Source organism: Myotis daubentonii, chromosome 17 (assembly GCF_963259705.1).
Source record: "Myotis daubentonii chromosome 17, mMyoDau2.1, whole genome shotgun sequence".
NCBI lineage: Eukaryota > Metazoa > Chordata > Mammalia > Chiroptera > Vespertilionidae > Myotis > Myotis daubentonii.
Genome location: NC_081856.1, coordinates 21,558,767 through 21,586,183, shown reverse-complemented (window position 1 = coordinate 21,586,183; position 27,417 = coordinate 21,558,767). Strand labels below are relative to the sequence as shown.

Below are 27,417 nucleotides of genomic sequence, written 5' to 3'. Positions count from 1 at the left end.
TGAGCGCGGACGTCAGAGTGGAGAGCGGAAGGTCAGGGAGGCTCGGAGCGGAAGTGAGACCAGGGAGTCTGTCCGCCATTGTGGCCCCGAGAAGCGGAGAGCGAGAGGGGAAGACGGGCGTGCAAGCGGAAGAGACGGGCCCCTGCCACCGACTCCCGAGCGCCAGGCCCTCGTTCCGGCTTCTCTGCGAGCGGCGGCGGCGGCGGCGGCGGCGGCTGGCACGGTCCACTCGGCGGAGGGCGGCTTCCAACTGCTGTGAGTGCACGGGGAGAGGCCCAGGCGGCGGCGGCGGCTCGCGGGTGCGGTGAAGAATGTCAGCCACTAGCGTGGACCAGGTGAGGGAGCCGAGGCCGCAGGCTCGGCGAAGGCCCGAGCTCGGAGCTCCACCCTCGCGCGGGGCTTCGGCTCCTCCCCGTCGCCGCCGCTGCCGGCCCCGTAACGGTGCCCCGGGCGCAAGTTGCTGCGGTGCTGCCGCCCGGGCCGGGCGTGCGCCCTCGCCCCGAGTCTGCGGGCGGGGGAGGCGGGCGGGAGGCCGCGGGCCGCGGGGCGGGGGCGGACGGACGGACGGCTCTTCGGGCCTCGGGACGCCTTCCGAGGGCGGCCGGCGCGGCTGAGCTCGGGAGGCGGACCCTGAGGGGCGGGCGTAGGTGTGAAGGCGGGGGGTTGGGGGCGGGAATCGGGGGCCGTGGAGGAGACGGTGGCTTCGCTCCTACGCGGATTGTTGAAAATAAACTTGCCTTTGATAACGCCTTTGGTTAAGACACTTTCCCTCTTTTCTTTCTTTTCTCCCCCCGCCCCCCCCCCCCCTTCACGTTACGACACCTTTCGTCTTACTACACAGAGACCTAAAGGGCAAGGAAATAAAGGTGAGTTTGGCTGTTTGTTATCTTACTCATCACTGTTGGTTCGATGTTACTTTTTAAACGGTGTGAGGGTCTTTCTGTTTGTTTTTGCTCCTCCCCCCCCCCCCCCCTTTTTTTGAAATGTAGGATTGGAGGGACATTTCATCGTGGCTAAGGCAGCCCAGTGCTCTCCAAAGCTTCGGTAGTTCCTTGCCTGGAGGCCAGCTTTATAGGAAGCGAAGTGGTATCAGGAACAGTGTTCTGCTTAGTTGGGTATTTCAGTTCAGGAGATGGTGTGATGGATATAGTGACATTTAAAAAAAAAGTTTCAGTCTGCCTGTATTGTGTCACTTCTTCCCATAGGTAGATAAGTGGAGATTTTGTTTGTCATGTCTAGGTTACTTTGGAACATGCAACCCCATAGCATTCCATGTCACATCAGTGCAAATTGTACTGTTAATCATTGATTCTATAGAAGGCAGTGATGTGAGAGATCAAAGCTGAGCAGGCATGTTCTCTCGCTCTGTAGTCCTGCTTGCAAGGTGGGACTCAATTTGATACCTTAGAAAGGACTGACGGCGCAGGAAATGCTTGGTTATGTGATTTGCTATTTAGTTTTTAAGAAAGGAAGCACTCCGGAAAGTAAAGCGTTTGTAAAAAGAAGTGTATTTTGTGTTTACTAATACGGAATTAGCTCAGTCAGCTGACTGAGCCATGACATTGATCATGTGACCTGCGTGAGTATGGGACAATAACTGCTTTCTTGGGACAGTGCCAATTAAGTAGCATTACAGTGAATGGTATATTTATTGACGGTTTGTAATAGGACTTGAAATGAGACTCAACATGATTATGCTTCCTGTTTTTTATTTTAGGGAGCAAAGTATTACCTAGAAAATAAGATGTACAATAGTTTTTTTAGATGCAATTTAATCTCTTTATGGTGCTCTTTAGATTCAGGTTATTTGCGATAGCAAATTTGAAAGGCATAGGCACTGTATACACAGCTTAGTTAATTTTCTTTGATTTGTACAATTTATTTGAGAACTTATGCATTCCAGATATATGGCACTGTATTAAGTAACAAATTTACTGTTTTGTTTTGATTAAGATAGATTTTCTTGGAGTATATACACATTTAGAAATTTTAATTTTTAGAGTACAATTTTTAATTTTAGAATTTTTTTATGTTGTGAGTATAAACCTCAGGATTTGATGTAGTTGATTTATTTTAAGTGAGTTTTAAAAAACTTATTTGTAAACTTAAAAAGAGTGATTCCTTGTTTTTGCTAGTCTTCCCATTAGGAGGTATGAGACTTGGAGATAGGTGAAATTTGTTCCCATTATTGCCTAGCGTAAGTTATTTTATCCTAGATCTTTGGGGAGGTGGCAGTTTGCAAGGCTATTTGAAATGTTGAGAGTTTTGTGTTAATCCGCTGTAAAGTAAGTATGGAAGTTCTGTGAAGTACTTGTTTGACAAAACAAAATAGGACATCTATTGAATAAGCCATTACTATAAATTTGATTTATAATATAGTCATTTCACTTAAGTATGTCCTAGTGACATTTTTTATATTATAGATATAAATTATATATAAATAATATTTATTGATCATAAATAAATATTTTTTGTTATTAACATTGTTTTAATCTATTAGTATCACTTTTGTTAGGTGTGTTTAGATACATGTACAAAGTATTTATTTGGATAGTTCTTTATGCCAAGAAATTTTCTTTATCCTTTATTGTTCAGTTCATAATCTCATTCATGGATAGAAGGATTGACTGGGTTACCAAGGAGATCTGTGTTCTAATACTGCTTGTGGCCACTGACTTGCCAAGTGAGCTTGAACACAGTGCATCTTTTAACCAGAATTTTCCCTCTATAAAAAATAATAATTCCAGTCATAAACCCTTTCATATGTTGTGAGGATTGTTGTAATTACAGTAGTCCACTGCTCTAGCAGTTATATCTGCTGAGTTTCTTTTCACCTTCGTCACCTATTTCTTAAATATGTTTTTTTAATTAATTTTAGGGAGGAAGGGAGGGAGGGAGGGAGAGAGAGAGATAGAGATAGATATCACCTCCTGTGATTTCTCCTCCAGTACACACCCGTACCTGGGATCCAGCCGGCAACCGGGGGCATATGCACAGGACAACAGTCAATCAGTTGAGCCACACTGGCCAGGGCCTGAACTCATAGTATTTTTAAGATGCAGGAAGACTATTGCCTAAAATATGGCAGGAGGGAAAAATGCTACTCTCCTAAAAGTATTGGCAGTCACTTAAGATGCCTTAAAATGGTAGATACTACAAGGGCAAAATACACATATACATTACCTGTACTTTTATGCCTCTGCAGGGAGAATTACAAGGAAAGGCACCCCCAAGTGAACTTATACAAGTAGTATATGTGTGAGAAAAACTACTCTGCCTTAGCTGACTGGATTTTCAAGCTAGTGAAATTGTTTTACAGTTATTCTGTTTATTTTTCCTGAACGTAGAGCCTCTGTATTCGAAGAACATGAGTATTAAACTTGAATTTAGAACTTATGAAAAATACATGTCCCTGAGGAGATGTCAGAGTTTTGAAAGCAGGATCCTTTTCAGTTCATATGATTTCAGAGATGCTGTGTTTCTCCTCTGAACTATTGTTAGTTGACAGCGTTGGCTTTACACCTGGCCTTAATGTCTTTGATTTTCTGCTAATTGTTTTTCTATATATCTTTAATGACATAAATGCATTATGTCATTTAATTTTAGTTAAAATTTAAATTAAAATTTAAATTTAAAGGGAATTTTATTGCAATGTCTGTAAGGCAAAACATGCTTTTGTCGTATAAATTCTAGGTTTATTTGTTTATAAGTTTGAATCCTTTTAAATTCATCTATTGTGTACTCTATGTTAAATATTTGAATTGTTTTTATTATTGGCCATGGTGAAGCGTAGTAAAAATTTAAAGATGATTATTTACCTATTGGTCCATAATTTAAAACTTAGTTTATATCGCTTTTATTTATTAACAAGAAGGATTTTTGCTTGCTGGAATCAAAGTGTATTACTCCTTTTCCTGCAGGCATCCCAGAGAAAGTGTCAAATCCCATGCTCCTAGTAGCCCTCAGGCCTTACTGCTTGCTTCTTCCTATTCCTTAAGTTCATAAATAGGTAGATATATAGAAAGTAATTTATCTTTTCACTTCTCTCTCTTCCCCTCCCAACATTGTTTGGTACAACTGTAATGTCAAAGACTTAGGTTAAATTTGGCTATTTTCTAGCGATTCAGAAAAGTAGTTGAAAATGCCTTGTATTTTGGCAATATTCTTTTGTAACCTCTCCCATCTCCCCTCTGGAAATGATTGCAAAGCACTTAACTGTCATTTTAGGCTTTATTATTAATCCTCAAAACATTCCTATAAGGAGATAGAGGGTATATGGTATTGTCACTGTTTTTGTAGGTGGGAAAACATGATGCACAGATCTGTTGACTTTCCTAACTTGATGTAGTCAGACCAGAGCAAAGAATCTCCTGGCTCCTAAGGCCCATGTTCTATCTTGATTTGACTCTGCTTCATAGAGCAGAGGAAACAGGCGAAGAATCATGTAAGTCATCTGTTCTTTTTTCCCTGAAGAACTTGTACAGACTATGGAACTAGCTTAGATTTCATTACTATTTAATGGCTCTCAGTCTCCAAGATATTAAATTGTGATTAAGTGATATTCAAAAACCAAAGTCTTTAAGACAGTTGAATTTCTTAAATGTATGCTTATGAAACTCAAAGGCAGGCTTCTTATTCAGACTTTAATTGAATGCAAATTACTTGTCAGTATGCATAAAATGCTTTTAATTAAACATTTCCTTTGACATACTCCTTGAGTAGTCTTTTGAAATTTCTTAGACATTTATGCATCACTTATAAATGATTGTAGACTATTTACTTATTGTGTGTGAATGTTTTGTTCTTAGTCTCAGCCTCTTACGAGAAAGGATAGAACAGAGGAAATAAGAATAGCAGTGTAATATGTATTTAGATAAAGTTTAAGCAGGTACTTTTTACCATATTAGCAGTGTGGATTAAATTTGTGAGAATCTAACAAATACAAGAAATAGATGTGATTTGAAATGGGTAGCTGTTTCAAATACGTACTAATAGTAGTGGTGTAAAAGTCCAAAAGTGTAGTGAAGAATTATTTTTCAAGAGGCAATACATTATGCATAGCTACCTTTGATAAAGGAGTGGTAAAGAAAAACAGGTATGTTAGAATCTCTTGGGCTGACATGATTAGCCCACGAGAAATAGCCTAAGGTTACCCACCTCTTTATTTTAATTTCTAGTAGCTATTAACCTGTTTAAAATCTGGGGAGCCCCTTTAGCTCAACCTTGGCTATTGTGCTATCTTTATTACATAGCGTTAAACCACCTCAGTGGATCAAGTCAACCTTCAGGTTTCTCTTATAGTCTTTAAGGGGCAATGTATGTTTACTTTGAAGGCTTCATGATATAGCATTGTTTCTTTGAGTTGTCATTGCTACTTAGTGGGAGGCAAAGATCCAAGGATATCGCCTATTTTTGTTCCCATGTCATTGTCAACTCGCTATTACATTATAGATGATCTAAACTCAAATTAGGAAAAATTAAAATGGTATGCTGTTATAAAGGAACACCCCTTAAATCCATTGCCCCTGACATTAATTTATAGTATTTTGTGACACTATTTTTAAGTAATAAATACCCAGATATTGAGGGTGTTTTTGTTGTTTCCAACAGATTAGTCAGTATCCATCAGAAAGGTTCAATTGTTTATATCTCACTTGTGTTTCGAAAGTAGTATAGAATAGTATATTTTCATAGACAGAGCCAGCACATCAAGTTTTAGCCTGGTAAACTTCTGTGGTTCTAAAGTAAATTGTCATCCTAACTGGATCTTGTAATATTTTATGTAATATTCAAGATGATTGCATACTGTTATTGAATACTCTGATGAGGTGAGGTAGATAGGTACTATTAATATCCTCCTTGAACAGAGAAGTAGAGTTTAAAAAAACTAAGTCACTAACTAGAGATCGATCACCCAACTTCTCAGTGTTGGACTTAGGATTCAAACCCAGAATCTTCTTACCTCAAGTTTACTCAAAAGCACTCTGAGACAGTGTCAAGAGAATAACTATAGAGCCTTTATGGAAATGATCTCTGGACAAATATGGCATTATAAATTGTTCTGATTGGTTTTCTTGTGTGTTGCAAGAGTAATCACGGCTATCTTTAGTGTCTGAATTTTATTTGTATTTTCAGATGGAAGTCTTCGTAATTTTTATTTAGAATTTTTCATAATTTATTCATTGTGATATTGCCTCAAGTTAATTTTAGTCACTTTTTTTTTTTAACTGGAGACATTTTATGTAAGTTTAGTTATCAAAAAAGTTCTTTATTTACCTTTATTGGACTAAGTAATAGATTTAACAAAGTTAGAGAACATTCAGAAATCTGCAACACTATTTGAAGTGGTATTTTAGATTCAAATATAGCATTAGCAAACCCTTCCAACATTTTAATTTAACCGTTTGCTTACTACAGTGTTAAAATTGGGATATTTACTTTATGGTTTTGGTAATGGCAAGTATATATATAATTTGTATTTCTCTAAACTTAGGCATATCAATATAAGATTTGTAACTTCTTGGTAGCACGTAAATATTTGTATCCAAAATTAAATTAATCTTAAGAGAGTGTTTAGGTGAAAAAAAGAAAGCTCAGGGTAACTTTTTGTGACTTGATTTGAAAAATACTGAAAATGTTAGGTTGTTCTGTGATTTTCATAATGATGATTACAACACTTCTAATACAAATATATTTTTTAGTTTCAGTACAAAACGGTTCCATTCATCAAAAAGATGCTGTAAATGATGATGATTTTGAGCCATACTTAAGTAGCCAGACAAATCAGGTAAGTCTGACAGTTCCATATTTAGGGAATTAAACTTATATTAGTATAAATTGATTTTTGAAATAGATATTTAGTTGAATGAGACTAACAATAACATGAATTAATCTAGTGTACCTGAATAGCAATTGCATGTTTATGACACAGAAGAGTTCTTTAAAAATTATAGACAGCTGAAACTAGATTACGAAATATAAAGATTTGAACATGGAACATTACTAGTATATGTTGTAGTGTGTTTTTTTGAAATGTTGAAAGAATTTGATCTTTTAATGCCACTGTCATATCTTTGTAGCCAAAGCAAATTATAAGGTTTAATTAGCTAGAAATTTGTGGGAGAGGACTACTTTGTGCCTGAAATTTTTGGCTTAATGTAGTATTTTCTTCTTTATAAGACATTCCTATTTGAATTTTACTGATAGTTAAAGTTTTAACTTAACCTGGTAATGGAGGAAATAGATAAATAAAGATAAATAAAATAATTAAGACTTTATAAACACTTGCTTCTATATTATAGGCATGGAAAATTTCAACAAGTCAAATAATTGTTAGCTTTTGAGATTCTTGTGTGTTTGAATTATTCACAAATGGGAATTTATATATAGGAATCATTTAGATGTAAACATTAAAAATCTGGTATTTGGTCTCTATACCATTTCTGTCTGCACCCATTTGTTATTAAAAATATTGCTACTAGAAATAAATTTTAAAAATAAACTTTAATTACTAATCATTTTCTTTAGGGAGAACATTCTGGAATGAAGTTGCTTTTGTTTTGCGTAAAAAGAAAGATGTATGAAAAAAATGTATCTTGAAATCTTAACCTCTAGTTTTTTAAAACTATGAAAGAACAAGGAACCAAATGTTTATTACACAACCTTATAGTTTGAAAGCAAATTTGAACAAAAAGTAGTTCTCATTTTGTGGATGTAGAATTATTTTTAGGACTGTGGAGAGCCATGGTTATGTTTAATTTCTTAGTAATTTCTTTAACCACTCTCTTCTGCCTGTTGATCTGCAGTCCTAGCATATGTTGGGAGAGAATGAATAAATAAATGAGAAAGAAGAAAAATGGGTGATAAAAATCAATGAAAGTTTGGCTACTCTTAAGAATGAAAAATTTCATTTCATATTTATGTAATCTATTTTATAATCTCAATAAATTTTACTTTCCACCTAAATGTTGTGAAAGAATATATAATTGGAAAATAGGGGAAGATCATTTGTTGTACAATTGTAGTGCAAGTTTTAAAAGAAACATATAATATTCTATTTGGGGCCATACAGTGACCTCAATTAATATCCCTTATGGCAGTGTTTTCCAACCTTTTCGAGAAATTCTGATAATGAGGTATAGTAGATATTATCCCCACAATGTTTTTACGGTCAGATAAGTTTGAGAAGTTTATTCGGTCTAAATAATTGAATTGTGGGTTTTTTGCTACTTGATTTTATACTTGATTAAAATATAAAATGAATTTCTAATATAAGGATATATTATGCAGATCCACTGTCTTCATTGTTCAGAGTCTAGTCTGTTTTCAAGAAATTTTAATGGATTTTAAATGTTTGAAAATTGCTACCATAAGAATTCTCGCTTTACTTGGTAACAGATATTTTATAATTCATTTGTCACAGGGGCTTAGAAGATTGGTTATTTGGCATTCCACAGAGGTGCTTCAGGTCTGCCTAGGGGAGATTGGGGGAGGGTACCCTTGATCCCACCTTTGTGGCAACCAGAGCTCTGCTTTGCTTTTTATCTGTTCTTTTATATTGGAATTTTTCATAAAATTTCACTTGTAAAAAAATCTTAAAGTGTTGGAAAATTAATTTTTAAGACTATAAATGCATTTACCATAATCCAATTTTTAAATTGTATCATAAAAGCTTCCTTGTTAATATTGGCAAAACATCTATAAACGTCTTGTTTTTTAATGTGATGTTTACATGGAAGGTCTTATGCTTTATATTAATTAGATCATTTTAATTCATGTTATTTGAATCAATATAGTCATGTGCTATTTCAAGAGAGGTTTTAAAGTTTAATACCAGTAAGGCTGTATTTTACTTCTCTCTTGCCAATATTAGTGAATAGGTTTTCAGCAGTTATCTTTCTGTAATACTAAGTAATTATGTGTAGTCAAGGTACATATTTACTTTTTTTCTTTTAATATGTTTTATTGATTTTAGAGGGAGGGAGAGAGAGAGAGAGGGAGATAAAAATGTCAATGTGAGCGAAACATCAATCAGCTGCCTCCTGCATGCTCCCTACTGGGGATTGAGCCCCAAACCTGGGCATGTCCCTGACCAGGAATCAAACCAGTGACCTTTTGATACATGGGATGACGCTCAACCAATAGAGCCACACTGTCTAAGGCCATATTTACCTTTTAAAGAGCACTATAATTATTGAATATTGAATACTGGGTCTACTGAAGAGAAACATGGAAAATTATCTGAAATATGAAAGTAAGTTGTAAGAATTTAACTTATAATTACTTAATTGAAATTTTAAAAACTTACAAAAATTGACCTTTTAGAACAGATGAGTGAATACTGGATTTATTGGTGAAATATATCAAGTAATTATTTGCAGATTTAAAGTTCTGCAAGTATTTGTAGGTCCTTGTACTGACCTACCTGAGTAATTATTTAATTTTTAAATTTTCAATTATAAATATGCAATATGACTTTAAAATTAAATCCCATCATTTGAATTTAATATTCTAAATAAGAAAAATGAATCATTTGTCTGGAAAGGTGTTTAATATTTTTGGATATTTTAAATTGTTTTATATATTTAGATCTAATTCACATCAAACGCAGGAATACATTACACCAGTCTATTGGTCTTCTGTGGCAGCATATTTCTTCTATTTTCTAGTGTTCATTTTATTAGGGAATAATTTTTATATTAATTTACAAGTAAATGTCTGTCCTTCTGGTTTTAAAATTTGTTCTCTGTTATATGGATATATATTATGCTTAGCCAAATTGGAGGTTTCTGTTTGGCAAGGAAGGTAGGGTTTTTCAAAATGCAGGCTTTAACCAGTAGATTGGTAGACAAGACCAACTGAAGCTTTATGAAATGTGTATTTTTGTTGCTTCTGTTAATTCTATTTTGTGTTTATTGTCTTCTTTTTAATGATTTAAAAAAATTCTTATGCTTAAAAGTTTATTTTGCTTAATTATAAAGTGGATGTGCATGTAACATTTATGTAAAATATTTGCTGTGTAGAGTTTTTTTGGTTTTGTTTATTCTCTTTAAAGATCGCTATATTTAAGTAAAAATGAAGATCAGCCAAAAAATAGTTCTCTATAATTCCTCAGAATAATTGGACAATTATGTTGGTCAGAAAATTCATGTTTAATTGGTACTATTAAACGTGCCATATAAATTGGAAGAGTAAGTTGGAAAAATGAAGTTTGAATTTGTCTGTTTGTATATATGGGGAAATAAATTCCTAGTCATGTTTATCAGGAAAGAGATAGAGAGAACTAAGAGAATAATATAATTATCTTTGCCTGTTTGAATGATTTCCTAACTGGTAATTCTGTATTGCCACTCAGGAGTCTTAAAGTTGAAGTTTGTGCCATTGACATATTAAAGAATTTACCTCAACTTCACAACACATCCCTCCTGCCTCATCTTTGGTCAGCTTTCTCCATCTCACTTACTCAAGGAAATAGGGCTTATTATTATTTTCTGAAAATGTAAATATTTTCTTTGATAATCTCAATGGGTACGATTTGCATACACCCACACAGAATCCTGTGTCTATTGCTTCTGAAGTCTTTTCTGATTCCCCCAATTACTTGCACCTTTCCTTCTCTTTGTGCTGGAGTGTTTGTTTTCTTTTGTTTGTACTTCCATTATAGTACTTATCAAATTGTAGGGTAAATATGTCTTCCCCCTAGACCTGTGGAGTCCTTTAGGTCAGAAACCATGTTTTTCATCTTGTCTCCAGTGACTGGCACTTTAATCAGTTACATAGTAGGCATTTATTAAATACTTACTGAATGTGAATTAGGTTATCTTCTAGAATTAAGGCATGAAATATTATGTCAAGTTAATATGACAGAGTACATTTTCTTATGACATTTTTATTATTAATCTGCATAAATTATACTTTTTTAAAAGTACAATAATATTTTTTAAATATTTGAGGAAAATACAGGTAAACATTAAAAGTAGACTAACCTTCACTTTTTATTAATTCAGAAGTGAGTTCAGGAGATTGAAGTATCTCAGGTTCTTAAGGGATAGCAATTTGTTTATCTCCGTGCTTACGTGCTGACACTGGTGGATAATGCCTCAAGTCTTTTTTATTGAACTTCTGAAACATTGTACAGTGTTCTCCCTTGGAAATTTGGGTGTTTATGAAGCAAAAATGAATATTAAGTTACCTTAACTAAAACAAAACACACACACACACACAAAATAAAACCCAGTTATAATTGAGCTGTATTAAAATGTCTTTAGGTTAGAACAGTGATCATAAACTTTTTCTTATTGGTCAGGTTTTCTTTGAGATAATAGAAAAACAACTGACCTGTGGACTAAAGGATAATAATTATAAATGATTTCAAAATTCTAACGAAGAATTTTTAATCTTCCATATTTTAGTTTTCAAATTAAAAAATCTAAAGGTAAAGGCTTAATCTATATTTTAATATAGCACTTTGCAATTAAAGATTTAGAAAAATCTTTACAGTTGATTAGAGTAGCAGGTATCATCCCCATTTTACTAATGAAGTAACAAGGTTAGAGAAATTAATGATCAGTGAGATCACTGACATAGAAAGTGGAAGAGTACAGAATTGAGCCCAATCCTTGCCTACTACATCACATCTTGACTTTATATCTTCTTTTGTTTTTTGTTTTTGTTTTTGACTTTTTAAAATTCTCACCCGGGTATATGTTTTCATTATTTTGAGAGAGAAAAACATCAGCGTGCGAGAGAAACATCAATCAGTTGTGTTTCCCAAGCACACCCAACCAGGGATTGAAACCGCAACCCTAGATGTATGCCCTGATTGGGAATCTAACCCCCAACCTTTTGCTGTAATTGACCATGCTCCAACCAAGTTAGCCACCTGGCCAGGGCCAGGACTTTATACTCTTAAGATCTGGACTAGCTTTGAAACTATACAAATGTGCTTGATGGTTAAGTTACATTTTAAAGAGGCAGGTTGAGTTGTATTAATAAATATAACTGTTGACTACTTACTGTGTCATAGGCACTGTATCTTTATTTCCTTTGAATAGTGGAGAAAAAAATTCAGAGTTGTATTTTGGCTACTTTCACTTAGCTGATAAGTGCCTAGGCTGGGATTAGAATTTGGTTGCCTTATGGGTTCACTTCAACCTTATATTAAACTAGAGGCCCAGTGCACTTATTCGTACACCGGTGGGGTCCATTGGTGTGTACTGCTGGGATCAGGCTGCGGCAGACAGCTGGGGAGGAGCCCGAGCCCGGGCCGGGTGCCGTGCCACCGCTCAGTTAGCTCGCCATCCATGAGCCTGGTATCTGGCGCCCATTGGTCAGCTGAGTGGCGCTGCTGCTGTGGGAGCACACTGGCCACCAGGGAGCAGCTCCTGCGTTGAGTGTCTGTGCCCTGGTGGTCAGTGCGCATCATAGCTTAGGCATATATATATGTGTGTATATACATATATATGTATATATATGTATGTGTATATATATATGTATATATATATATGGCTTCTCAGGTAGTGTTTCTAAGTTTATGCTGTGGATAAAGGAATTATGCATCTGTTATCAATTATCCATTGGTAATTATATCACTTTTTATATGTACACATTTCCCTTTCAATTCGTTTTTTAAATATAAGGGAAATCTCAAAAGTTTTACATCACTTTATTTAAAGGTGATAGATTTTAAAGAATGTGGTAGCTCAGGCCAGTGTGGCTCAGTTAGTTGAATGTTGTCCCATGCACCCAAAGGTCTCTGTTCAGAGCATATGCCCAGGGTTGTGGACTTAATTCCCAGTGGGGGGCCTGCAGGAGGCAGCTGATTGATGTTTCTCTCCTCTCTTAACCTCTCTCTAAAATCAATAAAAACATTTAAAAAATAGTAAAATTTCACTGTTATTGATCACTTTCTAAATATGAATAAACTATTTTAAAGCTATTAGTTTACATAAACTGAAATTGATTATGTCTCATTATAATCACGTTTTAAGTAAAAGGTAGGAAAAAAAAAAGTAAGTGTTGAGTTATTTTCCATTATCAGGAAGTAGAAATTTTGTTTTCTCCACTACCAAGGTACATTCCTCTAATTGATATTCCACTTAGCTAGCAATTAGAAATTAATTTTAAATTTAGCAAAACATTAGAAAACATTTCCAATTATTGTCAAAGCTCTAGTTATTCAAAATGTGTTGGTCATACCTTTTTTTTTTAAGACTTTAGTTTCCTACAACTTTGTTTTTAGTAGAATCCAAACTGAAGCCTTGCCTTTTGAAAGGAGATTGCTTAAGTTACTTTCATAGAGCTAGGAAGAAACATCTCATTCAACTAAAACTACTGAGAGAACTGGTAAATAAATGGTTAGTATTTGATAAACTGGAGAAAACAGGCCATTTATCCAATATTAGTGGCCCGGTGCACGAAATTTTGTGTACTGAGGGGGGGGGCTGTTTCCTCAGCCCGGCCTGTGCCCTTTTGCAGTCCGGAACCCCTCAGGAGATGTCCGACTGCCAGCTTAGGACATCCCTCTCGCATCCTTTGCTTCTTACCACCAACCTACAGCGGAGGTGGGAGAGGCTACCGCCACTGCCTCTAGTCTTGCCAGCCATGAGCCTGGCTTCTGGCTGAGCAGCGCTCCCCCCCATAGGAGCGCACTGACCACCACGGGGCAGCTTCTGCATTCAGCCTCTGCCCCCTGGTGGTCAGTGCGTGTCATAGCAACTGGTTGTTCTGTCGTTCGGTTGATTTGCATATTAGGGTTTTATTATATAGGATTCTCAACATCTGTGGGTGATAGTAATAGCACTACAGACAGCTTTCTCTGCTTATTTAGCCTGAGCTGTTTGTTTGATAGGCAGATATGACTAATGGAACACATTTTAAAGTAATTTAAACTTGTTATTTTGGCCAAGCGCTAATTTAGGGAGTAGAAAAAAATCATGATTTTAAAAAATAATTGACAAGATATCTAATCAAAGCCTTCACGCCCCAATGGGTTTGGGTCTGTTCAATTGGCAGACATTTGTTCCACATTAATTTAGTAAGAGAGGTTGGTGACTTCCTTTTTTTTAGGAATCTGTACAGGTTACAGAATTTAAAACTGAATTGACGAAGAACTGTGGCCAAGGGACCCAATTCAGTCCATTCTATTTCTTTGAGAAATTCCTTGAGTTAGCAGCCTTTTTCAAAAGTAAATATGTGGCAGCAGCCAGTCTATTTAGCTTGCAAAGCTTAAAATATATATTTGTTCTTTGGCCTTTTGTTGGCTGACCCCTGAATTATACTTTACGTATAGGTAAATTAGGAACTTGATATGTAACTGTTGTGCAAAATTCAGCATTTGTGAAGGTGAAATAAGAATATTCAAAATAAATTATGAGTATAATTTTGCAAACGCTTTATTATGAAAAATGAACTTAAAAAGTTTCTACCTGGTCTGCTTTTCCATTCCCACATCCACATAACTTACTGAGTCTAGGTTTCAGTGCCAACATTCTAAATTAAAACCTTGAAACTGATTACCTCCATATTTAGCCCAGCTCTCATACTCTCCCCTCATGGGGAATTTATTCACTTCCATGTATTACGTGTCCTTAGCTGTAGGTTTTCTTTTACAATGAGTATCTTTTTTTAATTTTTTAATTTTATTGATTTTTTACAGAGAGAGGAAGGGAGAGGGATAGAGAGAGAGAAACATCGATCAGCTGCCTCCTGCACACTCCCCACTGGGGATATGCCTGCAACCAAGGCACATGCCCTTGACTGGAATCAAACCCAGGACCCTTCAGTTCGCAGGCCGACGTCCTATCCACTGAGCCAAACCAGCTAGGGCTACAATGAGTATCTTATATCACAGTTTAGGCATTTAGTAAGTGTTTGGTTAAAATTACTAATAAATAGATACTCTAATAACTCTAAATTTAAAAATATTTTAAAAAATCGTTTAATCAATTATATAGATTATTCTGGCTGAACTTCTGATCATTTTTATTAAGCTTTTTAGAGTTTTATATCACTGGATTCCTTGTCAATATGAATCACTGAGTAATATTTTCAGCAAATAATTTAGTGATTTTTGGTTATACTGTGTGTGTGTGTGTGTGTGTGTGTGTGTGTGTGTGTGTTTGTATCAACTTCATTGACTGGTAAAGTTTACTTAATTCATTGAAGAATTTTTTCATTGAAAACCATTGTTGGTGATTTTGAGCTTTTCCTCAAGAAGCTCTTATTTTTGTCTTTAAATATAACAGTCAGTATTTCCACTGTTAATTTCTATAAAGATGGCACTACTGTGGTGGTTCCAAAGATGCTCTTCATTTCTTTTACACTAATTCTGTGAATATTGTTGGAATATATTTTCAAATACAGTTATAATTAACCTATGTATAGTTAATGAATATGTTCAACTAAATTAGTAAATAGTAACATGTGTATTTCCAGTTTTGAATACAGTAAAATGTACTTTATATCAAGTGAATGAAGTCATTTTTGTTTTCTTTAAATAGTATGAATTGAGAGTTGTTTTTTTAAGTGCAATCTTTACTGGAAGTAGTAATATTATGTCATAATTATTAATTTAAATACAACCTTTATTTGAAACTTAATAGTAACAATAAAGCATCTCAGTTTTTAATGATTGGCTTTTACAAAAAATAATTTAAAGTGAATTCCAGGCAGTATGATGTTTGCTTCCCATTTATTTTGATGTACTTTCTTGAGTGAAAAAGCAGTGTTTTAGAATAGTCCCAAGAGACTAATGGCAAAAAGGGGGGAGAGGGGTTTATATACTTTGCTCTGAGAAACTTAGAATATCTATAAAAATGAAGTGAATAATCAGCCTTCGAAATTGCCTTCCCTTGCAAAGGGAATACTAGTTCTTCTGACTGGATATTAGCTTAATTTTTTTCACTTTGCTTATTCTACAAATTCGAAAGGTCTGTTCGAGGCTTTAAAAATCACACCTACATCAAATTGTGAAAATCTGTTGTCAGGCCTGTTTGGGGCATAAGAAACACATATTCAAAAAAAAATCCTTAAATATTTTATTTTTCACATTGTGTAATAACAAATTTGAGTTTTAAAAGATAGAATGTGCTACCTTGGTTTTTGGCAAATCACTGAATGATTAGTTAATATTCAAAATAAAAGTTGATGTAATTGCAGTAATTTGGGGGGGAAATTGCAGGAACTCAATTTGTAAATGAAAATTCTGATCAGGAAGGTGATGTTTATTGTGTAAAATTTGGAAAATCTAAGAAAAAGAAAAGAGGCACCTGTTACCCTATCATTAAGAAACCGTAGAAAGGATTTGGTTTGGTTTCTTTTTAAAGTGAGTGAGGCAAAACAAAAACAAATTTGGATCATGCTATATGTATAATCATGAATCTTTGCTTCTCAGAGTGTATTTCTCTAATTTTTGTCCTAATAAAATTTCAAAATTTAACTGCTGAACTAGATTCCGTAATACAGATAAGCTATAATGTCTCTATTATTGGCATAGTTTTCAGACTTTTTAAATTCTTGGTTATACATGTTTGTATACATCAGTTGCTTAAAATAAAGCTGGCTATAAATGATGAATTTGTGTGGGCAAAATTTAGAAATCAATCTTTTGTAGAAAGTGCAGTATTTTTAAGTGGTGGTAGAGGACCAGATTCTTTAAAAAAAAATAATTATCTTCCACCCCTAGCTCTGTAACAAAAAACTTGGAATTTTATAAACATTTTAAAGTAAAAATACTCATTAGCAAATTTTTCTGTTGATAAAATTAGGTTTGAAACTTTAATTTTGCTTATTTGGAACAGGTGGATTTGTTTTCATTTACTTAAATTTATTTGATTTTCATCTTTCAGATCCACCCCCCTTCAGAGGAACTTTGCTCTTGATTATGATCTTTTGTTTTCCAGAGTAACAGCTATCCACCAATGTCAGATCCATACATGCCTAGTTACTATGCTCCATCCATTGGATTTCCATATTCTCTTGGGGAAGCAGCATGGTCCACAGCTGGAGACCAACCTATGCCATATCTGACAACTTATGGACAAATGAGTAATGGAGAACATCATTATATACCAGATGGTGTGTTTAGTCAACCTGGGGCATTAGGAAATACCCCTCCATTTCTTGGTCAGCATGGATTTAACTTTTTTCCTGGTAATGCTGATTTCTCTACGTGGGGGACAAGTGGATCTCAGGGACAATCAACGCAAAGTTCTGCTTATAGTAGCAGTTATGGCTATCCACCTAGTTCTCTTGGGAGAGCTATTACTGATGGACAGGCTGGATTTGGCAATGATACTTTGAGTAAGGTGCCTGGCATTAGCAGTATTGAGCAAGGCATGACGGGACTGAAAATTGGTGGTGACCTGACAGCTGCAGTGACAAAAACTGTAGGTACAGCCTTGAGCAGCAGTGGTATGACTAGCATTGCAACCAATAGTATGCCCCCAGTTAGCAGTGCAGCACCTAAACCAACCTCCTGGGCCGCCATTGCCAGAAAGCCTGCCAAACCTCAACCGAAACTTAAACCCAAGGGCAATGTAGGAATTGGAGGTTCTGCTGTGCCACCACCTCCTATAAAACACAACATGAATATTGGAACTTGGGATGAAAAGGGGTCCGTGGTAAAGGCACCACCAACCCAACCAGTTCTGCCTCCTCAAACTATAATTCAGCAGCCTCAGCCATTAATTCAACCACCACCATTGGTGCAAAGCCAACTGCCTCAACAGCAGCCTCAGCCACCACAACCACAGCAGCAACAAGGACCTCAGCCACAGGCTCAGCCTCACCAAGTGCAGCCCCAACAGCAACAACTGCAGAACCGTTGGGTAGCTCCTCGGAATAGGGGAGGTGGCTTCAACCAGAACAATGGAGCGGGCGGTGAAAACTTTGGTTTAGGTGTTGTTCCTGTCAGTGCTTCACCTTCTAGTGTAGAAGTGCATCCAGTGCTGGAAAAGCTAAAGGCCATAAACAACTATAATCCCAAAGACTTTGACTGGAACCTGAAAAATGGACGTGTGTTTATAATTAAAAGCTATTCTGAGGATGACATTCACCGTTCCATTAAGTACTCTATCTGGTGTAGTACTGAGCATGGTAATAAGCGTTTGGATGCAGCTTACCGTTCCCTGAATGGGAAAGGCCCACTCTATTTACTCTTCAGTGTGAATGGCAGTGGACATTTTTGTGGAGTGGCTGAAATGAAGTCTGTTGTGGACTATAATGCATATGCTGGTGTCTGGTCTCAGGATAAGTGGAAGGGCAAATTTGAAGTTAAGTGGATCTTTGTCAAAGATGTTCCCAATAACCAATTACGGCATATTCGCTTAGAAAATAATGACAACAAACCAGTTACCAATTCAAGGGACACTCAAGAGGTACCCCTAGAAAAAGCTAAGCAAGTGCTTAAAATAATTGCTACCTTCAAGCATACCACCTCAATCTTTGATGACTTTGCACATTATGAAAAGCGTCAAGAAGAGGAGGAAGCCATGCGTAGGGTAAGAGTACAGTAATTTTTGTGTGTAGGGTCTTTTTATTGGGGTACTGTGCATGGATGGGTATTTAATGCCTTTTAATATTACATTTTGAGTTTAAGAACTTTACTCTGAAGGAAAACAATCACTTAGTTTAAGAAACAACGTTATAAAGATCCTTGAAGACCTGTGATGCCATATTTGAAACATTTCTCCTTTCCGAGGGTAATCCTTACTCTCTGAATTTGCTTTTTGCCTATTCTTCATACTCCTCAGGTGATAAAGGTTGTTGAGTCGTGTTTATCAAAGCTCAGTGAATTCTGCGTTTATAATTAATCAGGCTTGAGAACTAGCAAGGGACTCTAATCTTAAACATTATTTTTATGGGAATAACACGTCTGGAGTTTGAACCAAACAGTTTTTAAATAAATGTTTGAACATTATTTATGTTGTATTTATGAGAAATAAAATATTTTTCCCTAAAACTCCTGAAGCTTTTTTATAATTATGCAGTTAGAGCACTTGTACAAAATGTAGACGAATTGAACTTTAGGAAGGCAGCTAAGAGTTGGGAAGACATGGGGCTTTAGATGTAGATTGCAGAATTTTAATTCTTCAGTTATTTACCTTTGTTAAGACTCTAAAGGAGATTTCTCAAGAAGTTACTCATTGTTCACGTTGCATCATATTGGCCAGATTTGATCAGAGGGCACATAGCAAGATAGGCTGGGGAATGTTTTCTGTTTTAGACTACAAAAGAAAATTGGTGTGGGGGAGGGTGCTAATTTTAGGAGAAAAGGGATGGATGGAGTAAGAAACTAACAGATTTTTCCATAGACAGTACATTTAAAGTTATTTTCAAATAAGGGATAAAGTTAGAAGCTTCTCCAATAAATTATTATGATTGCTATGGAAAGCTTGCATGTAGAAATTGAGATAAAACAGGAACTAAAGTTGATTCCTATCTGTGTGTAAACATAAGCATCTTGTGGCTACTTGATATTTGCAAAAGAGGGAACTATTTCAGTTAACATTTCTTACTGGTGAAGCATGTGAAATGATCCTAGAGCAGTAGTTCCCATACATTTTAGGACACATACTTATCAATTAGGGTGCTTCTTGAAAATGCAGACTATTGAGACCACCCCAGGCAATCTGATATATTTGATAAGGGACCTGGTAGAGTATATTTTTAATCAAGCACCTCGATAATTTTGCTGCTAGTGATTCTTGAACTGAATTGTTAGAAACTTTGCTTCGGAATAGTACAAATGGCTATTTAATATTTAAGGCCCTGTTTAACCGTTTGTAACTGCCCTTACAAATAATGGATCAGGAGAAATGATTTGGGGTATGAAAGGCGGGATGCAAGTGAAGATTTTGTTTTAGGATGTACTGATTTTAAGGTGCTTTTGAGAAATATAGATAGTGAAATCTCTTTGATTAGACAGTTAGATGTGGGAGTCACAGATGGGGACTTTCTTGTTCTTAAACAGATAATTCCACGGAAGTGGGATGAGATTACTCCGGGAGAAAGATGCAAGGCAGGGAAATAGTTATCAACTGTTCTTTGTACTGCTAAGGAGAGGCCACCCTTTTCTGTCTTTCCACAATTCTTCTCTACCCAGTCTGAAATTTTAATTCTAGGGTGTTTTTTAATTATTATATAACTATCTCAGGAATTGTGACCATTACATACTGTTTCGTAGTTATACATTCAACAGTTATTTGAACTTTAAAATTTTACATTTAAATTGTTTTATTGTTTACAGCCAGTTTTTTTATGTCTCACTCACCTTTGACGTATTTGCTTTGGATTTTATTTAGCTTATTGTATTATTTTTTAGGAAGAGTAAGCTGATAATATTTTTATTAAGCCCTTCTAAATGCAAGAAAATGCCTTACTTTGACCATAATAGGTGAACAACAGTTTACCTGGATATAGAATATTTGAGTCACAGTCTTTTCTTTCAGGCTTCATTTTATAGCTTTATATTTCTATTACATATAAAAGATGTCTGAAGCCAGCCTAAATTTCCTTTTTTGGGAAATAACTATTTCTGTATGCATAAAAGATTTTTTTTTTTATTCTTGCAATATGGACCTCTATGTAGAATGTGTCCAATATGGGTCTCTTATTATAATTTTTCTTAATTCTTTGTCCAAAGGCCAGGTTTTCATTTTCTTTTTTCTAATAATGTCAAAGAATGTTGAATCTTTGAACATTCTTTCAGTGCCATTGGTTCTTACCATTTTTTTTCCCCCCTGCATTTGGAGAATTTCTCAAATTTGAATTTTCATGACATTGATGTGATTTGTTTTGTGTTGATCTTGTGACTTGTGAGGTTCTGCATTCTTCAGTGGCATGTTTGCATATGTTATCACATCTAGCTCCCATTTATTTCAGTTGATTGATTGCTTACCTGGATTTTTTGATGCCTAGTTGATTTAATTTTTTGGGTCACAAAGATGACTGTTCACACACAGCCTATTTTTGCTTCCTATAATGATTATTTTTAGGAACTTCTTCCTCTTCCATATCCTTTTTAACTTGTTTCTTTTATTAAATATACATACAGTAAAATTGTAAATTCCCCTTTGCTGCTGCTCTCTGGTTAAGCCCTCTCCTTTTTAACCCTAATTCACTGATCTGTTCTGTCTCTAGAAGCATTTTCCATAATGTCAGAAATTACAGAGTGTAATCTTTTAAGACGGGCTTCTTTCACTCAGCATGCTATCTTTGCAGTTTGTTGTTTTGTATACCAATTCTTTGTTCTTTTTAATTATTACTAAGTACTATTTCATTGTATGGATTTAACAGTTTATCCATCTGTTTTTTCTTTGAAGGACATCTGATTATTTCCAGTATTTGAAGAATGTAAATAAAACTTCTATAAATATTTGTATACAAATCCTTTAAAAACATTTTTAAATCATACAGTAAAATTCACCTTTTTGGTGTGGACAGTTCTATAAATTTTAACACATTTGTAGATTTGTGTAACCACTACAATCAGGATACAGAATAATTTTATTATCTCTCCAAAACTATCTTGTACTATTCCTTTGTATTTATATTCTTCACCCAAGTCTAACCTCTGGCAGCCATTGCCTGGACTCATTATAGTTTTGCAAGTATCTTTTTTTGCAATATAGTTTGACTCTTTTTGGCTTTTTTTCCCTGATCATCCACGTCAGATATTTGTCCCTAAATAGCATGCTTTTTGTTGTTGGTGGTCTCGGTGTTTCTTTGTTTTGTACTTTAATGCTTGGTGTTAGTTGCATATTTTCTTCCCATTGCAGATGTGGAAATGGGAAAGGCATGGTGAAGTTGACTTTACCAATTAAGCAATTCATCAGCCTGTGAAGAGTAAGAAGGTAGAGCCAGTACAGTGGATATGCAGGTGAAATTTTTGAAACCACCATGTCAGGAAAGTTTTTCCTGCATATTAACCGTTTAACACTTGGGGTATCATGTGTCCTTGCCCAGTTTTCTACCTGGTGCTATTACCTCTTGTCGAGGCAGAATTTGTAGATTTTCTCTTAGATGTACTTGTACTTGCACTTTGGCTCTCCAGCAAAACTGCTTTCAAAATATTCTTGATATCCTAGTGATGAAGGAAGGTTGTATATATATTCTAGGTCCTTCTGTGCTCTATCCAAAAAGACAAAGTAGTAGTGTTTTGGTAGGATTCTCTTTACTTGTTACGCTTTTTAAATTTTTAAATAAAAGTAGTTGCAAGTCATTAGTTAAACTTCTCCTTTAACATGACCCCCTCTTTCTTGTATTTAGCTGAAATTCCTCAAAGCATATAATAATGTGAAGATTACATTTTCCCAGGTGCATGTCCTTCAGACCATCGGTAAAGAAGGGTTTCTTAAGACACAAAACACTAATTATAAAAGAAAAACTGATAAAATTTGACTATATTAAAATCTGCTCATGAAAAGATGATTTAAAGAAAGTAAAAAGACATGTTAGGAGCTGGGAGAAATTTGAACATAACTGACCAAAGATTAGTATCAAGAATAAAAAATATCTATGAGTCAATTTAAGAAAAAGATAAATAATCTAGTAGAAAAGTGGGCAAAAGATGTATGGATAGTCCTTTCATGGGAGGAAACAATAATGGTTAATAAGTACATAAAAAGATATTCAGTCTTAATAATAATTAGGGAAACGATAATGAGAAAATATTTTATATCCATTTACTTGGCAAAATTAAGAAACTTAATAGTATCAAGTATTGGAAGACTGCAGATCAACAAAATCTCATAAAATTGCAGATGGGAACCTTAAATTGATAAAGCCATGTGGAGAAGCAGTTTTATAAGGTATATATTCCATATACCTTATAGTTCAGCAGTTTTCCTTCAGGATAGATACATAAGAGAAACTTCCCACATACCCCAGAAGACATACAACAATGTTCTTAGTGAAAACAAGTGATAATAGTAAAAACAAAAAAACCAAGGACTAACCCAAATATCCATCAGCAGGAATATGGCCAAAACACATTGGTGCAGCAGTAATATGGTGGAATGATTGAACTATATATATATATATATATATATATATATATATATATATGGTGGAATGATTGAACTATATATATATATATATATATATATATATATATATATATATATATTTGGAACAATATGAGGGAATCTCTTTTTTTCTTCATCTTTTTATTTAAAAATAATTTGTAATTTATTTGGAAATATAAGAATAGTATGTAGAACATTGAGATTAACCTGCTAACATTCTTTCTTGTTTGCTTTGTTGTTGTTTTTAACAATTTCAAAGTAATTTCCATATATCGTGTTTCTTTCCCCAAAAAAGTATAGTGTATATTTCCTAAGAATAAGGATATTCTCTAATATAATTGCAGTATTCTCTTAGTTGATCCATAGTATCTTTTAAGCCTTTTTTTTTTTTCTTTAGTGTAAGATCAGGCAAAGGTCCTTTAGCCAAAACAGTTTTGACAAAGAACAATTTTGGCAGGCTTATATTAATCTGACTTCAGATCTTTGCCTTCCCCAAATTTGTGATTATTTTTTCTTTGCTTTTTCATAGAAGTTTTGTGCTTTAAAATTACACATATATGTCTATAGTGACTGTAGCTTTCTCACATTTCTCTTCTTACTGTGCTTACGTTTTTCTTTAAATTCTTGAGTCTACTTGTGATAGACAAGGACTTCCAAAAGCTAATTCTATTTTGTCATTGCTGGATCTTTTTTATGGTTTCTAAAAATTTTTATTCTGGTTATTTTGGCAATGGAGGAATTCCCCAGCTTGCCTTGCCAGGAAAGCACCCTATGGAGGAGCCGACCAGACATCCTGTCTTGTTATATAAAACTTGCAAGTCAGGCTATTTTAGAATGAGGGGTATTGCTGAAACTTAAAACAACAGGAGAACTCCGTACCAGTTATTGTAGTATTTGTATAGTTCTTCATTCTTAAATTTGAACACAGAATTTTGTTATGTGCGATAAAAGAAGATATCAAGCTTGTTGAAAGAACAACCAGAACAAACCCATTAAGAGAAATATTTAATACAGGGAGCAAAAGGTAATTTAAAATATAAACAACATTTGATTTGTTGTTAGGGAGGATTTATGTATAAAAAGAAAAGAAAGCCAGAAAGTGTTACTGGAAATAAGAAATGTGATTCTCATAATAAAAAAGCAGTGAGCAAGCAGATTAATAAAATGTTCATGTTTTAGGTCCAGTTGATGATCTGGAATTTCGAATCAAAGAAATTTCCAAATGTGGAGCAATAGAGGTGAAAATATAAAGTGTGAAAGATGTGGTGGAAAAAGGGGTTCACTATCTCTCAGTGTTTAAAAGAGTACAGGAAAAAGCAATGGGAAGAATGATTAAAGAAAAGTATCCATACTCAAAGATATGTGTTTTCAGAAGTATGGAATCACTGAGTGACCAACAGGATAATTTAAAAGAAAAAGAAAAAGAAAAAAAAGACAGGATAAAGATATTTTAAAAGCTTTCCAAGCAAGAACAAATTACTAAGAAAGGAGATTATCATGGGAATTCTAATCTACAACTCTGGATTCTCACATGTAAAATCTATTTGGGAGTGTAGAGGAATGGGATATATTGTTTTTAAAGATGAGTGTTGAATTCTGTCAGTGAGGGGGAGTGCAAAGTAAAGATTTCAGGTATAAAAGAGCTTAGCCAAATTCTCTTTATGAGAAAGTTACTTGAAGAGCTATTTCAGCAGAGTGAAAAAGGAATTCAAGAAAGATAATAAGACCTGGTAGCTGGTTATACTAGAACAATATCTTTCTCTCAAAAGCGACTCTGTAGGCATTCTGAATAAGACTGGTCTTCATTGTATATAATGTGTATCAGGGCTGTATGCATTTCTCCACTTTCTGCTAAATGGCACTATGGTCTTTGAAGCCCGACAAATGAAATGAGCCCTCACTTGGAAACCACTGACCTTGGAGATGGGTGTGAAGGAAATTAAAAAAAAAAATCTAGCTAATGTTTGTTCTCATTGGACCATAAGCTGGCTCCATGAGAGCAAAACTTCTTTGTTCTCTGCTCAGGCCCTAGCACCTAATAGTTGGCACATAGTGTTTAATAAACATTTGTTAAATGAGTAAATGCTTAAAAAAATTTTTTTTGAAAGTTTGAATGTCATAGAATTTTTCTTTTTATTGGTTTAATTACTGTACTGGGAACTACGTGCTTAATCATTCAGGTTATATAATGTTGCCTATTGGTTTTTCCATTTGTAGAAATGTATAATCTCTATATATAAAAAGCCAGTGACCGGAATGCCGGATGACTGGTTGCTATGATGCCCACTGTGGCCAGCAAACCAGCCCAATTGGGGGGGGAGTGGGGCCCATGATCGCCCCGCACCCTCTATGGGCCCCCACTACCCTGATCGGTTCACAGCCCCTCCCTCTGCCCAGCCCCACTCCAGATTGGCCCCCCCACCCTGATCAGGGGCAGGACCAGCCAACTGCCTGTGGCCCCTCCCCCAGCCAGCTCCACCCCCAATGGGCCCCTACCACCCCGATCAGGGGCAGGGCCGGCCAACCGCCTGTGGTCCCTCCCCCTGGATGGCCCCGCCCCTGATCAGCCCCCTTACACCAATTGGGGGCGGGGCTGGCCAGCCAACCACCCATGGCCCCTCCCCCACCCGCTGGCCCCTGATCAGCCCTGCCTACCCCATTCGGGTGCAGGGCTGGCCCACCGCTGCCAGCCTCACTCCGATTAGCCCCCACCACCCTGATTGGCCTGCTGCCCCTCCCCACAGCCAGCTCCGCCCCCGATAGGTCCCCTTCCCCCTCACACACACACACCAATCAAGGGTGGGGCTGGCTGGCCAACCTCCCATGGCCCATTCCTCCCCTGGCCACTGATCCCCAATCGGCCCCCCCCCTCCACCCCATTTGGGGTTGGGGCCAGCTGGCCCAACACTCATAGACCCTCCCCATGACCAGCCCCACCCCCAATCGGGGACGGGGCCCACCGGCCAATTGCCATGGCTCCTCCCCACAGCCAGCTCGGCCCTGATAGGCCCCTATCAGGGCAAGCCAGCCAGCCAGCCAGCCAGTCAGCCAGCCAGCCTCCCACCGTCTCCTCTTCCCAGCAGGACTGGCTCTGATCCGCGCAGATGGGGGCCGGGCTGGCCGAACCCCACCCATGCACAAATTTGTGAACTGGGCCTCTAGTAATATTAATAGAGCTGACTTTCCTACATTTATATAATGTATATGAGGCCCCTACAGGTAGTGTGGAGCCAGCCTGTCCCTGTACTTTGTAAATATTTTCAAGTTGTAATGATATAAAGCATAGATAAGTTGTTTTTCCCTGTCCATTCAGTTCTAGAGAAATCCTTTGTGCCAGAAAGGGTCAATGGAACCAAAAACAAATTTCCAAAGTCAGAATATTGAAGTCTCAGTTCTACACCTTCTCCATGTTAGAAATCCCCTTTTTATTTTAAAATGAATAACACAGAATTCCTTAATATGACCACTGCTCCAACATGCAATACTCAAAACCACATTGCCATGGCAATCCCTTGTGTTCTTTTAGCTTTCCATTTTGATTTCCTATTAATTCTCAGGCAAGCTTTCACTCCCTCCTGATGGTCACTGTTTGGTGATGTATGCTTTAGCTGATTCCTCAATATTGCACATCAGTCCAGTTCATATCCCTGTTTGTGGAGCAGCTTTGGCAGCTTCACTGTTTTATTTCTGACCCTGTCAGAAGAAAGCAGAGGCAAGGCTTATGGGACTGTGTTTATAGTGTCTACAGTAGTGTATAGTAATGTGGTAGGCCTTCACATTCAGTCACCACTCCCAGAGCAATTTTCTGTCCTGCATGCTCCTGCCCTGTACCATTTTTTATCTTTTATACCATATATTTACTGTATTTTTTGTTTAGTTATGTTTAGATAAATGCATACCATCTAATCTAATAAAAGAGAAACATGCAAATTGACTGCATCTCCGCTTTGTCCAAGCCACGCTCACCAGCCAATCAGAGCGACTATATGCAAATTAACCCAACCAAGATGGCGGCCGGCAGCCACGGAGCTGGAACAAGCAGGAGGCTTAGTTACCCTAGTGATGGAGGAAGCCACGCTTCCCACCTGCCGTGGCTTCCGCTCAAGGCAACAAAGTTTCAATTATAAAAAATAAATAAATCCCAGATACCTGCTTCCAGCCAGCCCCCACTGGGAGCTTGGGTGGCTGGGGGCTGTGGCCATCTTGCAAACAGCTATCAGCCCCTCACCTAGGAAGGCCACACCCTCATTGGGTGAGGGTCCCCACTGGGGGGCTTGGCCAGCCTGCAAACAGCCATCAGACCCTCACCCAGACTGGCCAGGCACCCCAGCAGGACCTCCCCCACCCTGAAGGGGGTGTGGCCAGCCTGAAAACGGCCCTCAGCCCCTCA

General features: G+C 36.6%; 1 protein-coding gene across 10 annotated transcripts in view; it reads left to right on the top strand.

The window, feature by feature from the left end:
- Positions 1-27,417, top strand: part of YTHDF3 (YTH N6-methyladenosine RNA binding protein F3) — a 39,563-nt gene continuing 12,146 nt past the window's right edge. Inside the window, exons 1-6 of one of the 10 annotated variants that reach the window (XM_059673074.1) lie at positions 1-335; positions 842-866; positions 6,702-6,787; positions 8,423-8,467; positions 16,902-18,500; positions 21,780-21,880. In XM_059673074.1, the coding sequence (XP_059529057.1) occupies positions 312-335; positions 842-866; positions 6,702-6,787; positions 8,423-8,467; positions 16,902-18,500; positions 21,780-21,824 (1,824 nt within the window). In that variant the 5' untranslated portion in view covers positions 1-311 and the 3' untranslated portion in view covers positions 21,825-21,880. The other 9 variants (XM_059673081.1, XM_059673078.1, XM_059673077.1 and 6 more) reach the window with 9 other exon arrangements.